This window comes from Chanodichthys erythropterus, chromosome 3, assembly GCF_024489055.1.
Source record: "Chanodichthys erythropterus isolate Z2021 chromosome 3, ASM2448905v1, whole genome shotgun sequence".
Lineage (NCBI taxonomy): Eukaryota > Metazoa > Chordata > Actinopteri > Cypriniformes > Xenocyprididae > Chanodichthys > Chanodichthys erythropterus.
The window spans coordinates 55289325-55308760 of record NC_090223.1 but is presented as its reverse complement, the minus strand read 5'-3'; the positions used below and the strand labels follow the sequence as shown (position 1 = coordinate 55308760).

Sequence of the window (19436 nt, the reverse complement as noted above, 5' to 3'; positions counted from 1 at the left end):
AACTAAGACGTTTGCTTTGCTGTTTCAACCCCTTCTCTCTTGCTACAAGGGCCATTTGGAAGGCACAAAGGTATTGACAGTGATCAAGGCCTATAGGCTGTAAGACTGATGCCAGAGTGCCTGGACCAAGAAAGGACCACTCTTTGAGAAAACAAAGGAAATTAACATTTGAACTCTCTCTTGCAAAATTAGCATCCTCATCCGAGATGCAATCACACTGAGTCATTCACACCTCACTGATTTTAGAGCTCCGACTAACGCTTGGCATTAGTTGAAGTGTACTTAGACTGTAAAGGCTAAAATGGAATTTCCGTTTAGGGCAACAAAATGTTGATCGACCAACCTAAATAGGGTGAGCCTTACCTCTGTTTATTGTAATGTTACTCTAGCTAAGTGTACATGGGAAACCATGGCATAACCAAACCAAAGCTGCTATAAGAGAAGTAATATTGGTCGGTTTATCTGTAGTAGTGGTTATGACCTCTGACTAGAGTTAGTGTTACTTTAATTCAAGTGTATACAGATCTATGGGGGACTAAACCAAATACTTTTAGAGAAAGCAAGCATGAGAGCGGCACTCTATTAGTATAGTCAATTACCTCTGTCTAGTGACCAAGACTGGCGAGTTTGTGATCGTGGGCCCGCATATTAATGTATGGCCAGTGCGAGGACCCTGTGCGACACTGAGAACCGAATGAACGAGTACAATAAGAGTAAAGAGTTAAATAGAATATTCAAATGTAAAGCCAAATTATTATGCAAATGACCAATAATCAATTGACATTCTAAACTAAATTCAAGGTCATAATAACGGAGTCAGATAAAAGATTATTTGGAATTAAACTACTTTGCCACGCTGAAAAGACCGAACGCTCAAGAAACCTTCCCCGTCCTGTGGGAAACCGCTGTTGGGCTGATTGGGCAGGCGTTACAAGGCCAAGATGTGTATTTATCAGGGGTCTACAAATTGTCACATCTTTAGTATAGTGGGGAAGTTCTAATCTTCTGATTGGTAAGTTTGAATGTCTCACATTTGGGTTTGGTCACATGGTCAAGGAGGGGATTTCTTCTCTTTTCTAAAGTCTCTATCTCTCCCCCGTCCTATCTCTCAGGTAACATTCAACATATATGCTGGGTATGATTAATGGTATTATCAGGTATTATCAAGCTATTATCATCTCATCTATTTTGTAACTATTTTAAGTGCAACCATAACCAGATATTGTCAAACTCTTTCATTACAAATGATGTGCAAATTATTTCTGATTTGGTATTAACTTTGAAGTGCTACCTATTGCAATACAATATTGTCACACTATAGCAATGCTCTCCCACATATATTGCTATTACAACTGAGCTTATTTCTGTCAGATGTAAAAGTTGCAGTGGGTGATAATAGACAAGAAATGTACAGTTCCCTTTCGAAAGGGAACTTTACACTGCATTGAAACGCATATGGGGAACACCTCGCGTGAACCGGTGTCTGAAAACAATATCAACTCACAACAATCCTATTGGCCGGCGACAGCCTATGACGTCATCATAGCGCGACCCATCACATAAGGTGCGCCTAGTCAGTATCTTTTCGTCTTCAGGGACTGTTTTGTATGAAAGCAAGCGATATCAAACCGATATTAAGGTAAGACAATTTATGTCTGACAAACATTTCAGGAAGTGTATGCATCTGTGTTGCATAGTGTTGACATCTGATTATAACGTTATAACTTATGTTGTTTTTTATGAGAACAAAAGAGCATGTACAGGCAGTTCTTGTGGGATCTGTCTGTTTGTTATTGTGAGTGTGTTTTACTTGGAAAATGCTCCACTCTCTTATGGGCTTTTCCTTGAGAAGAGAAGGACCGGCAGCTGCATCTAATGATTTGGGTCTTAGGTAAAAAATGATATAAATACTGTTCGGTTTCTCGCACAAACCGATCATTTCTTGTTTTAGGAAATCAATGTGTTGTCATGAGACGCAGGGTTTCATTTGGATTTGTTTGTGCATGTTTTTTTTTTTACTCTTATGGATAGAATTCCCATTGTCATACATTATATGGCTGACAGACGGCAACGGTTGGAATTAAAAATCATCTATCTAAAACTATCCCTTTAAGCCGCACTGTTAGCCACCTTTTGGTTAATTAGTTTCTCCTCTGGTAATTGCTAGAGTTGTGAGATTAGCTTTCACTAACTTCAGATAGATCTATGTTTAGCGTCGGCCTTACAGGCCACCTGACATTGTGTGCTTTGGTAGAGCTTTGCTCCTCTGAGCTTTATAGTAGAAATGTAGTATTCTCAGAGTTTGCCTCCTCTCAGTTGAGAGTCATAGGCAGAGGCTGTTGTTTCTTAGCCCCAGGCAGATCTATGCTTATGTGTTGGCCTTATAGGCCCATAGTTATAGCTGGCCTAGGGTAGAACTAGGGTTTAGGCGGTCTGCAGTAGTATTTTATGCCCTTTTTACACTGCGTTCCAAATTATTATGCAATTGACATATCAGTAAGATTTCAGTACAATAACATTCAGATTTTAGTTTTTCTAAGAAAATGTTTGTTTGTTTGTTTATCCATGTCTTTTTAGACAACTGGTATCAATCGCAGACAAAATAATTTGCCAGATCTATAGAAACCCTACTTAGAGGTTGTTCCACATTATTAAGCAAGTTATGGTTCTCATGCAATATGGGGAGGAAGAAAGATCTTTCTGAAGATGAAAAGCATGAAATGGTGCAATGTTGTGCAAAAGGCATGAAAACAACTAATATTGTGTGAAACTGAATGGCGATTATCGAATTATCATAAGGTTTGTGAGTGATTTAGAGCACAGCAGAACTCGGTCAGATAAAGGCTTATTAATGAAAGTTCCTATAAAAAAAAATGTATTGTATTAAAAGGGCAGCTATAAAAAAGCCAGTGTTGAGCAGCAAACAGGTATTTGAAGCTGCTGGTGTCTCTGGAGTCTTGAGAAGCTCTCCATGCAGGCTGGCAGTTGTGCGTAAAAATGCATTTTAGACACCACAAACCAAACCTAACAAAGAGAAACATTTACAGTGGGTGTAGAAATACAAACAGTTTTATTGCTGTGGTGTTTTTTGCAGCATGGGATAGTGCATAGTGCATTGTACAATAGTGCATGGTACTATGCACTATCCTCCTTTTTATAACATAGCTGAAAATGGACAGTTATGAACTCCACATATCTTGCAAAAGTCATTTTAATACCCTCCATCTCACTTTCCAATATTCCAGCCCAAATCATCACCCGCCAGCTCCTTGCTGACATCGCAGTCTTATTGGAACGTGGTGGCCATTCACCAACCATCCAGGAATCCATCCATTTAGACCATCCAGTAGTAGTAGGCCTACGCATTATTCAGTTAATAAAACTATTTAAAAATGAGTCTTCATGTATTTCTAAACCCACTGTAAATGTTTCTCTTTGTGAGGTTTGGTTTGGAGTGGCTGAAATGTATCTTTACACACAACTGCCAGCCTGCATGGAGAGCTTCTTGAGACTCCAGAAGTCTCCAGAAGCTTCAAATACCTGTTTGCTGCTCAACACTGGCTTTTTTTATAGCTGCCCTTTTAATACAATAAAAATTTTTTTGATAGGAACTTTCATTAATAAGCCTTTATCTGACCGAGTTCTGCTGTGCTCTAAATCACTCACAAACCTTATGATAATTCGATATCATAAGATGTGGAACATAAGATGCTTAATAATGTGGAACAACCTCTAAGTAGGGTTTCCATAGATCTGGCAAATTATTTTGTCTGAGGTTGATACCAGTTATCTAAAAAGACATGGATAAATAAACGAACAAACATTTTCTTAGAAAAACTAAAATCTGAATGTTTATTGTACAGAAATCTTACTGATTTGTCTCTTGCATAATAATTTGGAACGCAGTGTACACTACCCCTGTTATGCTAGTGTAGTTTTCCTATTACTGGCCTCCTATTATCAGAGTTGTCAGGCCAAGGCCCACAGTGTAGGTGCAAAATATATAGCAGCTAAGGTAGCAGACTATTGCTAAGTCTCCCTGGTGCTGTGGTCTCAGGCGGTGTAGGCCCCTTTTCACTATGTGAATAGAAACTTTGTTGCTGTGGCCCTGTTCCCCCATTCCGGGGCCTCCATGATTCTGTACCTACAGTATGGTTTATCGGTTAGGTTGAGCTCTGTACTCCCCTCGTTTGAGGGTTGTCCTGCATAGTACTTAGCACCCTAAGCTGGTCAGTGGTTGAAGGCCTCTCTGAGGCCTCCTTTTTGAGGATCAGCCCCCAGGCTGGTAAATGTACTCCCCTTGTTCGGTTCCTTTAGAGTGCACAGCCTCCTCAGTGCAAATAATCATGCGCTGAGTAGATCCTAGTAGAGTAGAGTGTTACTCCCCTCATTGGTAAGGATAAAAAGCGCTAAGCTGAGTCCTGCTCTCCGGGATGCCCATCTCTACGCTCTGGTTTGAGTTGGTTACTGCCTCTTTGCAGTCACTCTTGCTGGATATCTTCTCTAAAGAATGTGATTTGAGACTGGCAGACAGGTTGTTTGCCAAGACTAGGTTTCTGTAAAAGTAGACCAGGTCGGCCTCCCTGGTGGTAATCAGGGTCGAGTACGTTCCCCTGACAAGTGACTGGCTAGGGTTCTCTCTGGCCCCCTGGCCACATTCCCTTAATGGTTCCAGAAGCCTTTGAAGAAGGCCTCTTTGAGGCTTATAGCTTGGGCTGTTGGCCATAGGAAAGCTGTCACTGACAGCCAGCTGAAAACGCTAGGCGCTCTGCTTAAAACGCCCGTCTGTGAGTGCTTGAGAGCGCTTCTGCAGCGCAGCGTTTTTTTTCCGTTGAGACGCTTTGTTGCTATGATACGGAATATCTGCGGCACTGTTACGTATAACTGATTTTGCAGGTAATTTGTTTCAGATTTAAAATGTTGACAATATGAAATTACTTTGCTATGTATTTTCGGAGAGCAGCAATATTAATTTCTCATCCATTTTGTTCCGTTCTGTTTGTTGATGTTGTTGTACAGCAAGAATGTTGTGACAGTTGGCCGGTGTAGTATTTGTCCTGCCCCTTCTCCACTCTGATTGGACGGCAGGCTAAAAAGTGACAGTGATGAGCGCAGCGTTTTACTCAAAGTTGAACGTTCTTCAACTCGAGGCGACCAGTAAAAAATGCAGAGCTCTCAGCGCTTGAGCGTGAAAAAGATGCTCAGTGCCTCGTTACGCTCCTGCCGTTTAAAAAACGCGGTGCTCCCATTGAAAACAATTGAAAAATTACGCTAGCAGCTGGAAAAAATGCTTTGGTGGACACACGGCCTTAATGACACAATTGCCTTGCTACTGTCTAAATGGGACTTCCCATGTTACTGATGAGATGAGCACAGGGTGGATGTGATAGTATAGCTCTTGATCAGTGGAGTATTAAAAGGCATTACAGGAGCCCACCTCATTAAGAAAATAGTTTATAATGCATATGTGATTTGTTCCATTTTGTACAACTCCCATACTTTTTGAATCCAGGCATTGTATGATGGGGGGGGGGGTGTCAGGTTTTAACCTTCTGCATGTAATACATTTGATGACTGCAGCAAATAGAATTTGTAGTAAATATATTTTAGCTCTACCCTCAAGGCCCTCTGGACACACACCTAAGAAGAGCTATTATGGGGTCTTCTGGGATTTAAAAATTGGAAGATTTCTTTAAGGGTGTCATCTTTCCAATAATTTCTTAATTTTGGACACAACCACAAAATATGGGTGTTAGTTGAATATATTTTAACATGCAATTTCTGTGATGTCATTAACTTCAGTCTTCAAATACATGATCCTTCAGAAATCATTCTAATATGCTGATTTGCTGCTCAATTAACATGTATTATTATTATTATTATTATTATTATTATTATTATTATTATTATCAATTTTATTAACATTTTTGTGGAAATGGCGTTAGTTTTTTCAGGGTTCTTTAATGAATAGAAATTTAAATCAACAGCATTTATTTTCATTTATTAAAATTATTTTTAAATGTATTAAAGCATTTATTAAATATAAATCTTTTGTAACATTATAAATTTATTCACTGTCACTTTAGATCAATTTATTGATCTATTCTATTCATCCTTGATGAATCAAAGTATTAGTTTCTTTCTTTTTTGAATTCTACCACAAATGTTTGAATGGCATCATTGTTTCAACAAAAATGTTTTCATCATTGATAATAATAATAATAAGAATAATAAGAATAAGAAGAAGAAGAAGAAGAAGAAGAAGAAGAAGAAGAAGAAGAAGAAATGCACAGTCAGAGAGCACATGTACTGAACCAAACTCCAGCATTTTCAGTGGTGAATGAAAACGCTTCCGATTGCCCATTTCATTCATAACAGGAACATCAACAGAAATGTGTGTGATTGGTTATAATGCTCAATGCAGCAAAACACAAGTAAAAAGAAATCTGATGCAATGTGAGCAGAATGTAATGCCGCAATTCACACTTTTCATTCATTTTTTAAATTTCACTTAAATCGCAGCAGCCATAAAAGATACAGTTTAAATTGTGCAGGGTCCTATTTAAACCCTCATCTTGAATATTTTTTTTTCATTTTGGTGCCATTTTTGCCCCAAGCACTCATTTCTGACCCTGGTCACTGCCACACAGATGTATGGCCTATAGGATGCTCCCTAGGTTTTGGAACACTGTGTTTATGTATTATGTGTGTGTGTAATACCTCAATGGCTTTCTGTATTCCATTCATGTTGCAATCTAGCATTGCTTTGGCTACGGCATCTCTGATAGTTTTGTATTCCATTCCACATGCCAGATACTGGTCAATCTGGCTGCCATCTTTATTCTGAGAGAAATATATTCAGCAGTTAAAGCACAAATACGCATATCAGAATTATGAAATTAAATCAACTAAAACCCACCGACTCAAGAATCTCCTGAGGAAATAGCCACCTGAACCCTTCCTGTGGCATAAGTTTCTGGACATATTCAACCCCATGAAGACTGCAGATTTTTCTGATGAGGTAAACCCTGTACCAGTCATTTCTGCTCTGGCAGCACAGATCAACCACACTGTTGAAAAACCTTGGACCAGAAGACGAAGGATCATCGTGTACACCTAAAATGAGGAAACCAATATCAATATCAACAGAAACATTACTTAAAAAAAATTAAAAGGTCCTAAAATAAGGTTATATTTTTATGCACAATATAATATTTTTTGTTTCTTTTGATTTTTGGGTTAAATGTGACTAGTATATGTTCTTGACAGGTTTTGTGAGATGATGTTAGGCACTAAAGCACAAGCAAGAAACACTTATATTTACCAGCACTAGTCACTCTGTTGACTAGCAGATCAGCAGCCATATCCAGGCACAGTCGAACTCTGGCCACCTGCTGCAGATGCTCTATAGATGCAGTGTGTGTAGACACAGAATCAGAGTGAAGGAACTCCAGCAGAAAGCGTGTTTCCTCCTGCAAACAGGCCTGCTGCTCCGCCACAGAGTGCCACTGTGTCCGATCATACATCGAGTCCTGCAGGCACAGGAGATTTTCTTAATCAGTAAAAATCTACCTTAAAACATACATTTCCTTTAGCACGTACATTCTCTTTACATATTTACATCTTTAAGCATAAACAAAGGGTTATGCTTAAATTACAAAATACACTTTCACTACCCGTCAAAGGTTTGGGCACACTAGACTGAATTTATTGTTTACATAGACTCAAATCATTTTGATCTAAATGTTGCATGAAATTAAATATTTGAGTTTGAATGGATGGTGAAGGAAAAGCAACAAACATGTAAATTCTTCAAATACCTCTTTTGAGAGAAGCCTAGAATATACAGAGATAGAACCTGGAAAACATCAACTAATTCGTAAAATATGGCAAGTGAACTGAGTTAGTGACAGGGTTCCTACACATTTTCCATTTCAAAATTTCATACTTTTCCATACTCAAATTTCCCGACCTCCTTCCAAACGATTTCTGCCATTGGAGAGCTTAGGTATCCTTTTCTATCTTTTTTGGCGCACCAAAAATATCCTCGTGGCTTTATAATATTAATATTGAACCACTGTACTCACATGAACCGATTTAAATATGTTTTTAGTACATTAATGGATCTTGAGAGAGGAAATGTCACTGCTTCATGTTTGTAGTCCGGGTCCTACAGTCTTTTAGTGTTTGAAATAAAGTTTTGTATTTAGTATTCACATCTAGGCCCTCTTCTTCTTAAAAACCACGTACCTGACTTTTGTTGGGGATTAATCTACAAGTACTAATATATTCCCTGTTTAACAAGTTGGCATGACTTAGTTTGTTTTCCTTTCCAACCATACCACTCGCTACATAGGCGTGAATATTTCTATAGAGTAGCCTACGAGTACGAGTAGCACAAGCGAAGTATGACAGTTTCTGTAACATTTTAGAAATTCCTAACTCTATAAACATATTTGCAAAGTGAAGAGAGGTGAAGTAGATAGTTGTAGGGGGGTCTGGGGGCATTCTCCTCCAGGAGAAGATTTTTTTGATTTTAACATGTAAACGAAGCATTCTGGTGTACTCTGAAAAGAACATAAATGGAAAAAACAACATTTGCTTCAAGTAAAAAACAACAACAACAACAACAACAACAACAACAACAACAACAACAACAACAACAACAACAACCATTTTGGCACCAGGGCTGAGCATTGACAAATTTCACAATTGAATGAGATTTTGATTCAGAAGCTTGCGATTTGATTTTGATTTGATTACCTTTGATTCAGTATTGATTAATAATTTGTTGCCTATCAGGTAAAGTACATGGCAAATTTTCTCAAAGAAAAAAATCTCTCAACTAATGCTGTAAACTATACAGGGAACCACAGCTGGTACATCATTATAATATTAGGTAAAATTGATTGTAAGCTACTTACATATAGGCTAAAATACACATAAGGAAGTTTTTTTAAATACGTAAATACAAGTGACAATTATTTTTCTACTCATTTTTTTTATGTAGGCCTAAACATTTAAATGGTGGCGGTCATAAAACGGATTTATATATTCAATATCGAAGCACATGTTAAGTACAAATACATTGAATATGTATTAGCCTATAGAGAATATATAATTAGCAAAATGCTCCTCTCAAAGTTCATTTTTGTAGCTGAATAATGTGTTTTTGGACATTGAAAGGCTTTTCTGAGGTAGGCTAAATGTGACATTTTTACAAGCTGTTTTATTGACGCCTTTCTGAGATTGAAACACTGATTAATTGATTGCATGTGACATGATACAGATTTCGGTAAGTTGTACTGTATCTTTCAACATACCTTCGGATGTTCAATCATGTTTATTTTGTGTTGTAACTAGTAAAGCCGAAGAGATGGCTGGTTCACGAGCGCTACAGCGATCTATCACGCCACAGAGCACCAAGAACGATCGTGACTCACTCTAGTGTATGGGAAAGTATTCCATTTGCAATTCTTATGAGAATCTTGTGACACACACTCACTCACCCCGAAAACCACAAAAGTGACTAGTTTGCAGGTATAATAAATTAGAAAACTGAATAAAGGCAATAGTCTGGAAACACAAATATTTTTCCATACTTTTCCAGACCTGGAAATTACTCAAATCAAATTCCATACTTTTCCAAACCGCATAGGAACCCTGTAGTGAGGGCAGTGATATACACACCTCCAAACAGTTTATGTACAAGGAATAAAGTTCAGTTTTATCAGTTTCCTCTATGATGTTACTTTGCTCAACTTCTGTCAGATGCCGCTGAAGATAGTGCTTCACATCATCAAAGCTGAAATAGGAGAAGACAAAAATTATTATATAATAATAAATGCGTAAGAAGGGTACCTTTACGCAAAGAAAATATATTTCCATATATTTATTGTTGAAAAATATACGGAATGTTATATTGGGTTATATATTCAAATATATTAAATTATACATAAGAAATTGCTGCTTTACATATATTGAAAAATATGTGACAATATATTTTTATATACATGTTTTACTCAAAGTTATAAGTTGTTAATACAAAGACATTCAAAGGTGTTGGGACAACAATAGACTGTGTCATTTGAAGTGTTTGCTTTAGTTAAGCTCTTGACCCTTTACTTTTTAATGTTAGCTTTTCTCTGGCTGCTGTAACTGTGTGTCTGTAAGGCATTTAGACACACAGACATCATATGAATTTCAACAACAGTGACATGTCAATTCTGGGAGCCACGGATGAGTTTCTAGTTCCTAGAATGCATTGCAGCATGAAGAAAGTCATCGTTGTTGAGATTCATATGCTGATTCTTGATGTCTGTGTGTGTCTAAATAACACAGCAGTTCAAAATGTTTGGAGGAAAAAATATTTGTGGAAACAACACTGTTGGCTCTCAGTATTACAGGGTTGGTAGAGCAATATTTAAAATTATTTAAAGCTGCAGTCAATAACTTTTTTTTGTTAAAAATGAACCAAAATCAATTTTTGAACAAGTACATAACCAGGCAGTGTTCAAAACTATCTCCTTACCTTAACCCGATTCACAACAGTAAGCTTGTAACAATGTTTTATAATAAAATTGGTACTGGTGGATTTCCGAGGGAAATTCAAGCATGCAGCCATTTATCTTTGCATCATTACATCGCGTCTGTAAACAAAAAGGAAGGAGTCCCTGCTAGTAGACTATGCATATAGGATGCTACTGGTAGCGGATCATAGCCTTTTCTCACAGCAGCTGAAATAATTAAACTTATAATTTTAAGTTTTGTAATCCAGATAGGTCCAAATGACAATCATCATTGACAACTGGAGGTTAACCCACAATCAAAAGCAAAAGTCTTCGGACTGAGGAGTGGCTACAGAAATGGAAATCTTCAGGTAACTCTAACACACACTCAATACACATAGTCACGCATTGCTGATGTTGTTAACATTAACAATTTGAGAACAAAGTATAACAGTAATAATAATTTGCATGGTTTGACGTGATCCACGCTAAGCGATTGTCAGATTTAATCACCACTGGCAGCACAATTTATTGTAGGCCTAATACGGTTTTCCTTAGTTGGTCAGAACAAAAGTGGCAGAACATTACTTACTTGTTCAGATATTTTCTGGTGAAAATTCATATTTTGGTCATACTTCGAAGACGTAGAATCTGTGATTCCGAAGTACAGTATCCACGATGTGGTGACTGATAACAAACATTAGATTCATCCACGCTGAGCAGCTGGGCCGATGCACAACACACTTACGATAATAATTCCGCATATAACTGCAGTTGCAGGTTTCAAACAGAGATGGCGACAGAAAGGCAAATCTTATGGACAGCAGCTTTGATGACTTAATGCACTTTTTATTAGTGATAAGTGATGTCACCATCAGTAAATAACCAACAGATTATCCCCTGAGTTTTTCTTGGCCTTCTTTGCCATAGCAAATGTACCTAACATTATAGCAGCCAGAGAAAAAACTAACATTAAAAAGTGAACGGTCAAGAGCCCAATTAAAGCAAACACACTAAGCAGTCTATCTTTGTCCCAACACTCTTGTATGTCTTTATATGAACTTGTAACTTTGATTGCCTTAAATTTCACAAGGTTTTGCTCAGTTTCAGTGTAAAATATACTGCCCATGTTTAGCTAAAAAAAAAAAAGAAAAAAGGCAAGCATCAGAATTTTTAAAATCAACTAATTTGTGTTTGACCAATTAGACTTTACATGCTTTCAACATGTACTCTTAAGTAACACCAACACAACTTCCTCATAAACTCAACTCAAATACTTAAAAACTCACTTGCATACACATTAGTGTAACAGTAAATATACTGTCACATATTTTTCAATATATGAAAAGTGGCCATTCCTTATTTATTATCAAATATATTGTAATATATTAACAAAATATATTATTCTGTATATTTTTCAATATATTAAACAAGTTAATATAGTAATCATAAATCACCAATAAGCCCTGAACTCACCTGTACTTGAGTAGGAGTTTCAGCACCACTGAACGCACCACTGGATTTTTATCCACAGAGTCATCGAAGGGAGAAAGAGCCTTAGTCAAGAACCTCCGATCTTGCCCTGAGAGCATGAGGAACAATGTTCTGATCATTTATTGATTCTAAGCAGAATCTTGTCCTCCACACACATACATAAACAGATGTACCTCTGATTTGAGGGAGCGAACAGGCCTCTACCATCAGCAGGGACAACAGATGGAGTATGATGTCATTGCTGGGAGGAGTGTTGTCTTTGAAGCACACAGTGGACACCAGATCAATGAAGAAAGCATTACATCGCATTCTGAACGATGCATTTTGTTTGATGAGACCCCTAATGACCAAAAAAAGCACACAATCTTTTAGACTGATGGAGAGAGAGAGAGAGAGAGAGAGAGAGAGAGAAGAGAGAGAGAAGGAGAGAGGCAAAAAGAAAGATAAAGCACAACTATTTAGCACAGTGTTTTATGGTGTGTATAACAGACAATTATTAGATTACCGTATTTCCTCAGAGGCCTTGAGCTCAAAGTTTTCAGGCACTTCTTGTACACACAGAGGGCAATGCATCTGACCGGGCACCAGCCACTGTTTGATGCAAATTAGGCAGTAGATGTGGTCACAGGGAAGACTCAAAGGGTCTCGAGGGTCTCCCATGCACACTGGGCAAAGCTGAATGCCAAACCTGGGTAAACAATCAGTAACTTCATTTACATGGATCCTAATAATTTGTTTGTAATCGAACCAATAAAAGTCACATATAACCACGTCAATTGGAATGAACTGGCCAAATCTAACTGAAATTTCATCCGGATTGTTGGCATTGGTTTAAACCTTTTCTCATCTGTTCGATAGGACATGTAAACACTTGATCAGATTGAAAACCGAAACTGGAATTCTCCTTCCACTCATCATCTGTGAAGTGCTGCAGCACAGCATCATCCCATGCTTCAAGATTTTTATACATTTCTTGCACAGGAAGGGATGTTATTACTGCTTGATAAATATAAGCACGCGGCACAAATCTTTGTGTGCACGTCGATCCAAAATAGATAAATATTAAGTCTGCTTTTTAAAAGAAAAGGAGGATGATAGGAGGATGGTCAGTATGCAGATCTTGTGGGAAACTCTGTATATTCGTGCAGTTTGCAAGTCAACAGATCAATTCTTATTTGAAGCTTGTGACAAACGCACAAATCAACCTGATCACTTTATTTAGCGTTCAAGTAAACACTATATTTGAATTTATCAACTGGAATGATTTAATTCCTATTGAAGCAAAGGGTGTCCATAGCTAGTGACAAATCCTATACACAATCCTATAGCCTTTTACTAAACACTTTGTTAAAAAAAAAAAAAAAAAAAAAAGTATAACTAATATCAATTCAAACCTAAAAATGCTCTGAGATGCTTCATCTTTGCAGGCTTTGAGTACGGTGATCACTGCCTCAAACGGCTGCTTCTTTTTGAGGTCTGAGTTCTTCTCTAGGACCTTTAGCAAACAGATAAGTATTGATAAGCTAAAATTAAACTGCTGAAGGAACTATTTTCAAGGTTACTCTACTACCTATAAGGTTACTTACTGTTGCTAGGCGTCGAGTATGCTCCAAAACCAGTGGCCTGAGTTTCAATTGCACATCTCCAACACCCAGCAGCATGTGCTCCACAAACAAGGCTAGAGAGTAAATGCGCCGCCAGCCATGTCTGAAATTTAATAATACAGTGATGCAAATGATCATATTTGATAATATTATTACAATGTACAGTAAATGATCTGAGTTTTATATGCAGAGAAGCCAGCACTGTGCACATGAGTTGTGTGTCATTCAGAACTAAACTCTGAACGCCTTGAGAATTCCAATTCAATTCCCAAAAAAGGTAGAAAACAGGATACAGAATTGTAATTCAAATTTGAATCTATGGCAGAAGAAGTGAAATTCAGAATAGAATTGAAGAAAATGCATTATAATACACACACACTCACACAAACACAACATATAAATATTATATAACCTATATTTACATCAGAATTTGGTTCGATGGCCCTAACCACTTTGATATTGCTTTTTTAGTTTTCTGGCCTCCAATAGACTGAGAAGGGTAGTAAAGACATTTTTAAAATAGTCCATGTGACTACAGTGGTTCAAACTTAATGTTATTAAGCGACAAGAATACTTTTTGTGTGAAAAAAACAAACAAAAATAATGACTTTAACAATCTCTTCTCTTCTCTGTCAGTATCCTTCACTGTTGACATAGCAATCACAGTGCAGCACTTCTGGTTCTACGTCAGAACGCTGGCTCATAATTGGCTGGCTCCTGTGTCAGCATCACACGCATGCATTGTGCTGCTCACCTGTACAGCGTCGACCAATACGGAGTCTGCGTTCTGACATAAACACGGAAGTTACACGGAACTGCGTTCACCGAGTAAAAGACTGACAGGGAAGAGGAAAAATTGTTGAGAGTACGGCGATACATATCGATATTGAACGCGATATTGCGTGTCTTATCAGTGAACTACGGCTCTGTCTATTAAATGCCGCTTCATTTGAAAGCAGGTGATGGCGATTTAGCGGTAATCAGGGAACCGGCTTTACTGAAGAAATGCGCGTGACAAAAGCATTCGATACATCGCCCAGCCCTAGTTGAGAGTTGTTATTTTTGTTTTGGTTTTGTGCACAATGAGTATTCTCATCACTTCATAACATTAAGCTTTGAACCACTGCAGTCACATGGACCCAGCAAACGTCCAAGGGTGCCTCAAGATGACTTAAAATGATTTAAAATACAAGTATTACAATAAGCGAAAACAACTAAAAATCAAGATATTTCTTCTTTTATTTCACCCCTTTAACTGCTACTTTTTCCTTTAAAAAAAAGATAAGAAAAAGGCTTTCCACAGTCTTGGAAAACCAGGATATATGGGACTAATTTTAAAGGTGTGATTTCTAGACAAGTCATGTAAATTAATAAAATATTAAAACTCCATGGGCATTTTACACATTTCTAGTTATGCCAAACTCTAAAAATATTTTTTACCCGATAAAATATTTTAAAGCAACAGTCCGTCACCATTGGCAGTGGGATTTATTGTTATGCTTTTTTTTTTCTGTTGGTCAGATCAAAAGTGGCAGACATGTTACTTGTTCAGATGACATTTTCTGGTGAAAATTCTTATTTTGGTCATACTTCCAAGACGTAGAATCTGTGATTCTGAAGTACAGTATCCACACCATGTGGTGACTAGGCATGTGACGGTATCATATTTTCATGTTGCGATTAACTGCTGAAGCTTTTATCATGGTATATGGTATTATCACAATATTGAAATAAGTGTTGTCATAGTATAACAGGTTAAGAACTCTTTTTGTAAAAACAAAAAGAACTCTGAATGTTAAAATACAATAATACAAATCACAAATATATAAAGTAAAATTTTCAAACCGATTAAAGTGCAAAAGAATTAAGCTCTCGTTATTTAATGCATTAACTAAGATATCTGCATTTGTTACAGAAATTAATATTAAATTAAATTTTTGTTAATGTTAGATAAGAAATACAACTGATCATTGTTAGTTTTATCTCAGGTCCATTAAATAAGTTATTTTGATTTTAGTAATGTTATTAAACAGTAACTAAGATTAATTAATGATTTATAAGTATTTTTCATTGTCAGTTTGGTAATGACTTAACATGTTAACTAATTAAGTTAACATGTCTCAAAGTTTTACTGAACAATAACAAATAATCAGAACATTTCTAATCATTTGGGCATGTTGTAGTCCAGATTAAAATATAAAAATGTTTAAGTTTGAAAATAAACAGCTTATTAAGTCTTTAAATATTAAAAGTACCACGATAACAATATTGTGCATATTCATTATCATGATATATCACATTACCGAATATCGGCATTTCTAGTGGTGACTGACAGTAAAAATTTGATTAATCCGTGGTGAGGAGCCGTGCCGAAGCACAACGCACGTAAAGATGATAATTCCGCAAATAACTGCAATTGCAGGTTTCAAACAGGGATGGCGACAAAGAGGCAAAACTTATGGACTGCAGCTTTAAATATCCTTATTCTTAATTCTTATCCAGAAAATCAAGAACAACTGAAAAAGGTCATGCAAATTAATTTGTTAAAATGAGTGGGAATCCTGAGGAAAAATCAGCCCTTAAAAACTTCTAAAATTGAATGGACATTTATGAATATCGATAGATTAACATTTTTAGATTAAAGTTTTCATTACAGCAGATGTACCAGAGGAAATATATTTCACAAACATTGGGGGAAAAGCGGCCAAATATCATTGTGAAAAACAGAAGGCCTCAAATTCAAAAAGGCTGAGAACCATTGATCTAAAGTACCTACTGAATAGGTACAGAGCCACACCAGTGGACTGAGAACAGAACAGTAGGTGCTATCATGCTATAAATATAATAAAAATGTACAGACAACATGTTACTTGTAAAAATAACGATGATATGACAAATTTAGAATTCATAACTCACTGAATGAGGGTGACCATCTGTTTGCTTTTCTCTTTATAGTGGCGTACGCTTTCCTCACAGCAGACCAGCTCAATTGGCACCTGTAGCTTTTTTACACGTCTAAGCCAGGCCAGACTTTGAACATCTCCATCTAGAGTCTGGGGCTCCAGGTATTCAATACAGGCCATAGCAGCATACACATCTAACACCTGAGAAACAGAAATTCAGCCAGAGGGAAGTAATCATAGTAGAACATCCACATCCAGGCCCTGAAATACTTATTTCATGCAAACAGAAGAAAGTTGCAAGCACTTACAAGTTCTTTGCCCTCTCTTGCACATCTGTTATCTTGGAGCATCTGAGCTATCTGAGGCTGTAAACTGATCATCCTGTAGAGGTTCTGTATTCGGTTCTTGAAATAATGGTAGGCAGCATGAACCCATGGCAGAGAAATGACTTCACTCTCTTGTGCTTCCTGCTCATCTCTAAGCTCATTTACACCACAAGTAAGGGCTCCACATAAGAGCTACAATGTAAAAACAGATGCACAATCATCAATATATCAACACATGAACAAGTGTATGTGCTTGGATGTGCAGATGATGGGGCAGGTAAAAAAAAAGTCACCTCGAGATCAACCTCCGATATCACATTCATGGTCATGGAGACGAAATCCTGGAGATACCTGTGGAAAAACTCCATTTGCATCGCTTGGGATGCTTCAGAGATGTACCTGCCCAAGGGGGTCTTCCAAAAGAACTCTTCAAATTGCTTAAGTGTGTGTCCTGTTGACAGAAATGCAAAGACAACTTATATTGTTTACTTTTTCCTTTGAACTGTAAATAAAATGCAGTGGAGTCGTTTCACCAAAAGCCAGGGTATGGCAGACCTTGATGACATTAACCAATCTTATTCCAAACTTGTACACACTTTTTCCAGCACTTCAAAGCTAAATATAAAATAAAAAAAATAAAAAAGTCGATAATATAAGTTTTATAATTAGCAAAAGTATTTTTGTTCATCTTATAAAGATTGTCCTCATTTGTAAAACTAAAAGTCAATCAATCAAATACCACAGCCAATCAGATCAGTGTGGGAGGGCTCTGGCAGCATTTGTACATAATCAAATTCACAAATATTACACCATTTAAACATTAATAAAAATACATACTGAGCTACTAAAACAATCCTTGTCATAGTATACACTTGTTTGTTCACAGTTTGAACATTCTTGCTTCCATTTGTTTAATTTCAAGATCTGAGGTGAATTATCCATTGCTTTTAATACAGCTACAAAGCTGGGAGCACAAAATGATATTCAAAGTCATGTAACATGCTTTTAACATTAAATAAAGCACAAACATTACCTGAGATTATCATTGCCATACTTTGTGTCATTGTTCCAGCCGCGACTTTGCAAAAAATAGAAACCATTTCTAAAATAGAATTGTTGCGTGCCATCATTGCGGCTGGTTAGGACAACCGGTAACTTAAACACTTCTGATTGGTCATTATTTTCAACAGAAATTCCGGAGATAAAATATTCAACGCTGCAAAATCACGTTGTGAATAGACACATTGGCAGCGCCGTTGATTTTACAAGACACTAATATAAGAACCAGATCGCTTTAATTTATTTCTGTTTTATTTAAAAATACAAATTATAATGTTACACATAGTAATATAACTTTGTTAATCCTGCCTGCAATGAATTAAATTATATAAGTTACATTGACTTGACCAGGCAGCCAAGGTATGGCAGTGACCACATTAACCACATTAATGTAAGCATGATTGCTCAAGGAAAAAAAACATACAGGTAGCATAAAAAAATACCTTCTCGCTGCAAGGCATGTACCCAGAGGTCCTCTAGACAATCTTTAATTCTCCAGCTGAAAGGCATGGTGCATCCCATGTTCCTGTCAACTGCAATGTAGTTCTGAACCAAGATCGTCTTCATCTCTGAGCTGTTAAGATGGAGTGTTTTCCGTTATACTAATGGCATTGCTTTAAAACCAGAAATGTACTGTACAATATATGTGTGGCAATGTAGACGCCAAGGCTTAAGCAATGCATTGTCAGTATGTGATGTGATTTTTAGACCCAAAGGCTTACAAAATGCTTCTTTACATCAAATAATTATCACATACTTGTTTTTCACACTTGTGTAAGGAACATTCAGTAACTTGACATCTCCAAAAATATTCAACCACAGTTTCTTCAAGGATTCTTCAGAGTTTGTATCCAGCAAGAGGTCTAGATTACAGTCACGGTCAATAACTGAAACAAGCTGTGCCAAGAAGGGAGTTACTACTGCTTGAACTCGCCTCCACAGGGCATGTCTAAAAAAAACAAACAAAAATGAACAAATATTGAAAAGGAAATGGTTTTAGGTATTAGGTATAGAGTTTCACAAAGACCTAATAAGGCCTAGTCAAACCAACGAGGTTCCACGTCAACATGAAGTACAATCCAAAATACTGTGCAATTTACACCTTCTCTCTTACACTTACCTAAAAGTTCCACCCTCTTGCAAGGCATCGATATTTAGTGCTTCCTTGGAGACCCAGCTCTTGGCAGAGATTGTGTTTTCATCATGAGCCATCAATAGAGAATAAATTCGCTTCTTTAATGTTTTCAGAAATTCAGCTGGTAACATAAATATTTAAATATGAGTAACCCCTTACAGAATAATTAATGAAACCTTTAAATACACACACAAAAAAAAAAGATAAAAGATAAATCTCACCTTGTAGAGTCTCATTGTCAGCCAGGAGCATGAGCAGAATTTGCACTCTCTTGGTGCTGCGGGTGCCTGCCTCTGTCTGATCTCTTAGCATGCCAACAGCACTCTGTACACAGCTACGCACCAGCGCTGTGGTGTCCAAAACATTCTCCCAGCCCTAAAGAGCACAAAAAAAAGAAGAACTACAGT

At 37.1% G+C, this 19436-nt stretch overlaps 1 protein-coding gene across 2 annotated transcripts in view; it reads right to left on the bottom strand.

Annotated features, from left to right (window-relative positions):
- The window catches only part of rnf213a (ring finger protein 213a), a 65537-nt gene that overhangs the window by 16609 nt on the left and 29492 nt on the right, over positions 1-19436 (bottom strand). For both annotated transcript variants that reach the window (XM_067382858.1, XM_067382859.1), the window contains exons 35-50: positions 19251-19404; positions 19015-19150; positions 18652-18843; positions 18338-18468; positions 17129-17286; positions 16818-17027; positions 16523-16710; positions 13589-13709; positions 13397-13497; positions 12508-12690; positions 12176-12342; positions 11985-12090; positions 9691-9805; positions 7325-7532; positions 6920-7116; positions 6721-6843 (exon numbers count right to left, since the gene is read on the bottom strand). In XM_067382858.1, the coding sequence (XP_067238959.1) occupies positions 6721-6843; positions 6920-7116; positions 7325-7532; positions 9691-9805; positions 11985-12090; positions 12176-12342; positions 12508-12690; positions 13397-13497; positions 13589-13709; positions 16523-16710; positions 16818-17027; positions 17129-17286; positions 18338-18468; positions 18652-18843; positions 19015-19150; positions 19251-19404 (2490 nt within the window). The remainder of the gene's footprint in view (positions 1-6720; positions 6844-6919; positions 7117-7324; positions 7533-9690; positions 9806-11984; positions 12091-12175; positions 12343-12507; positions 12691-13396; positions 13498-13588; positions 13710-16522; positions 16711-16817; positions 17028-17128; positions 17287-18337; positions 18469-18651; positions 18844-19014; positions 19151-19250; positions 19405-19436) is intronic.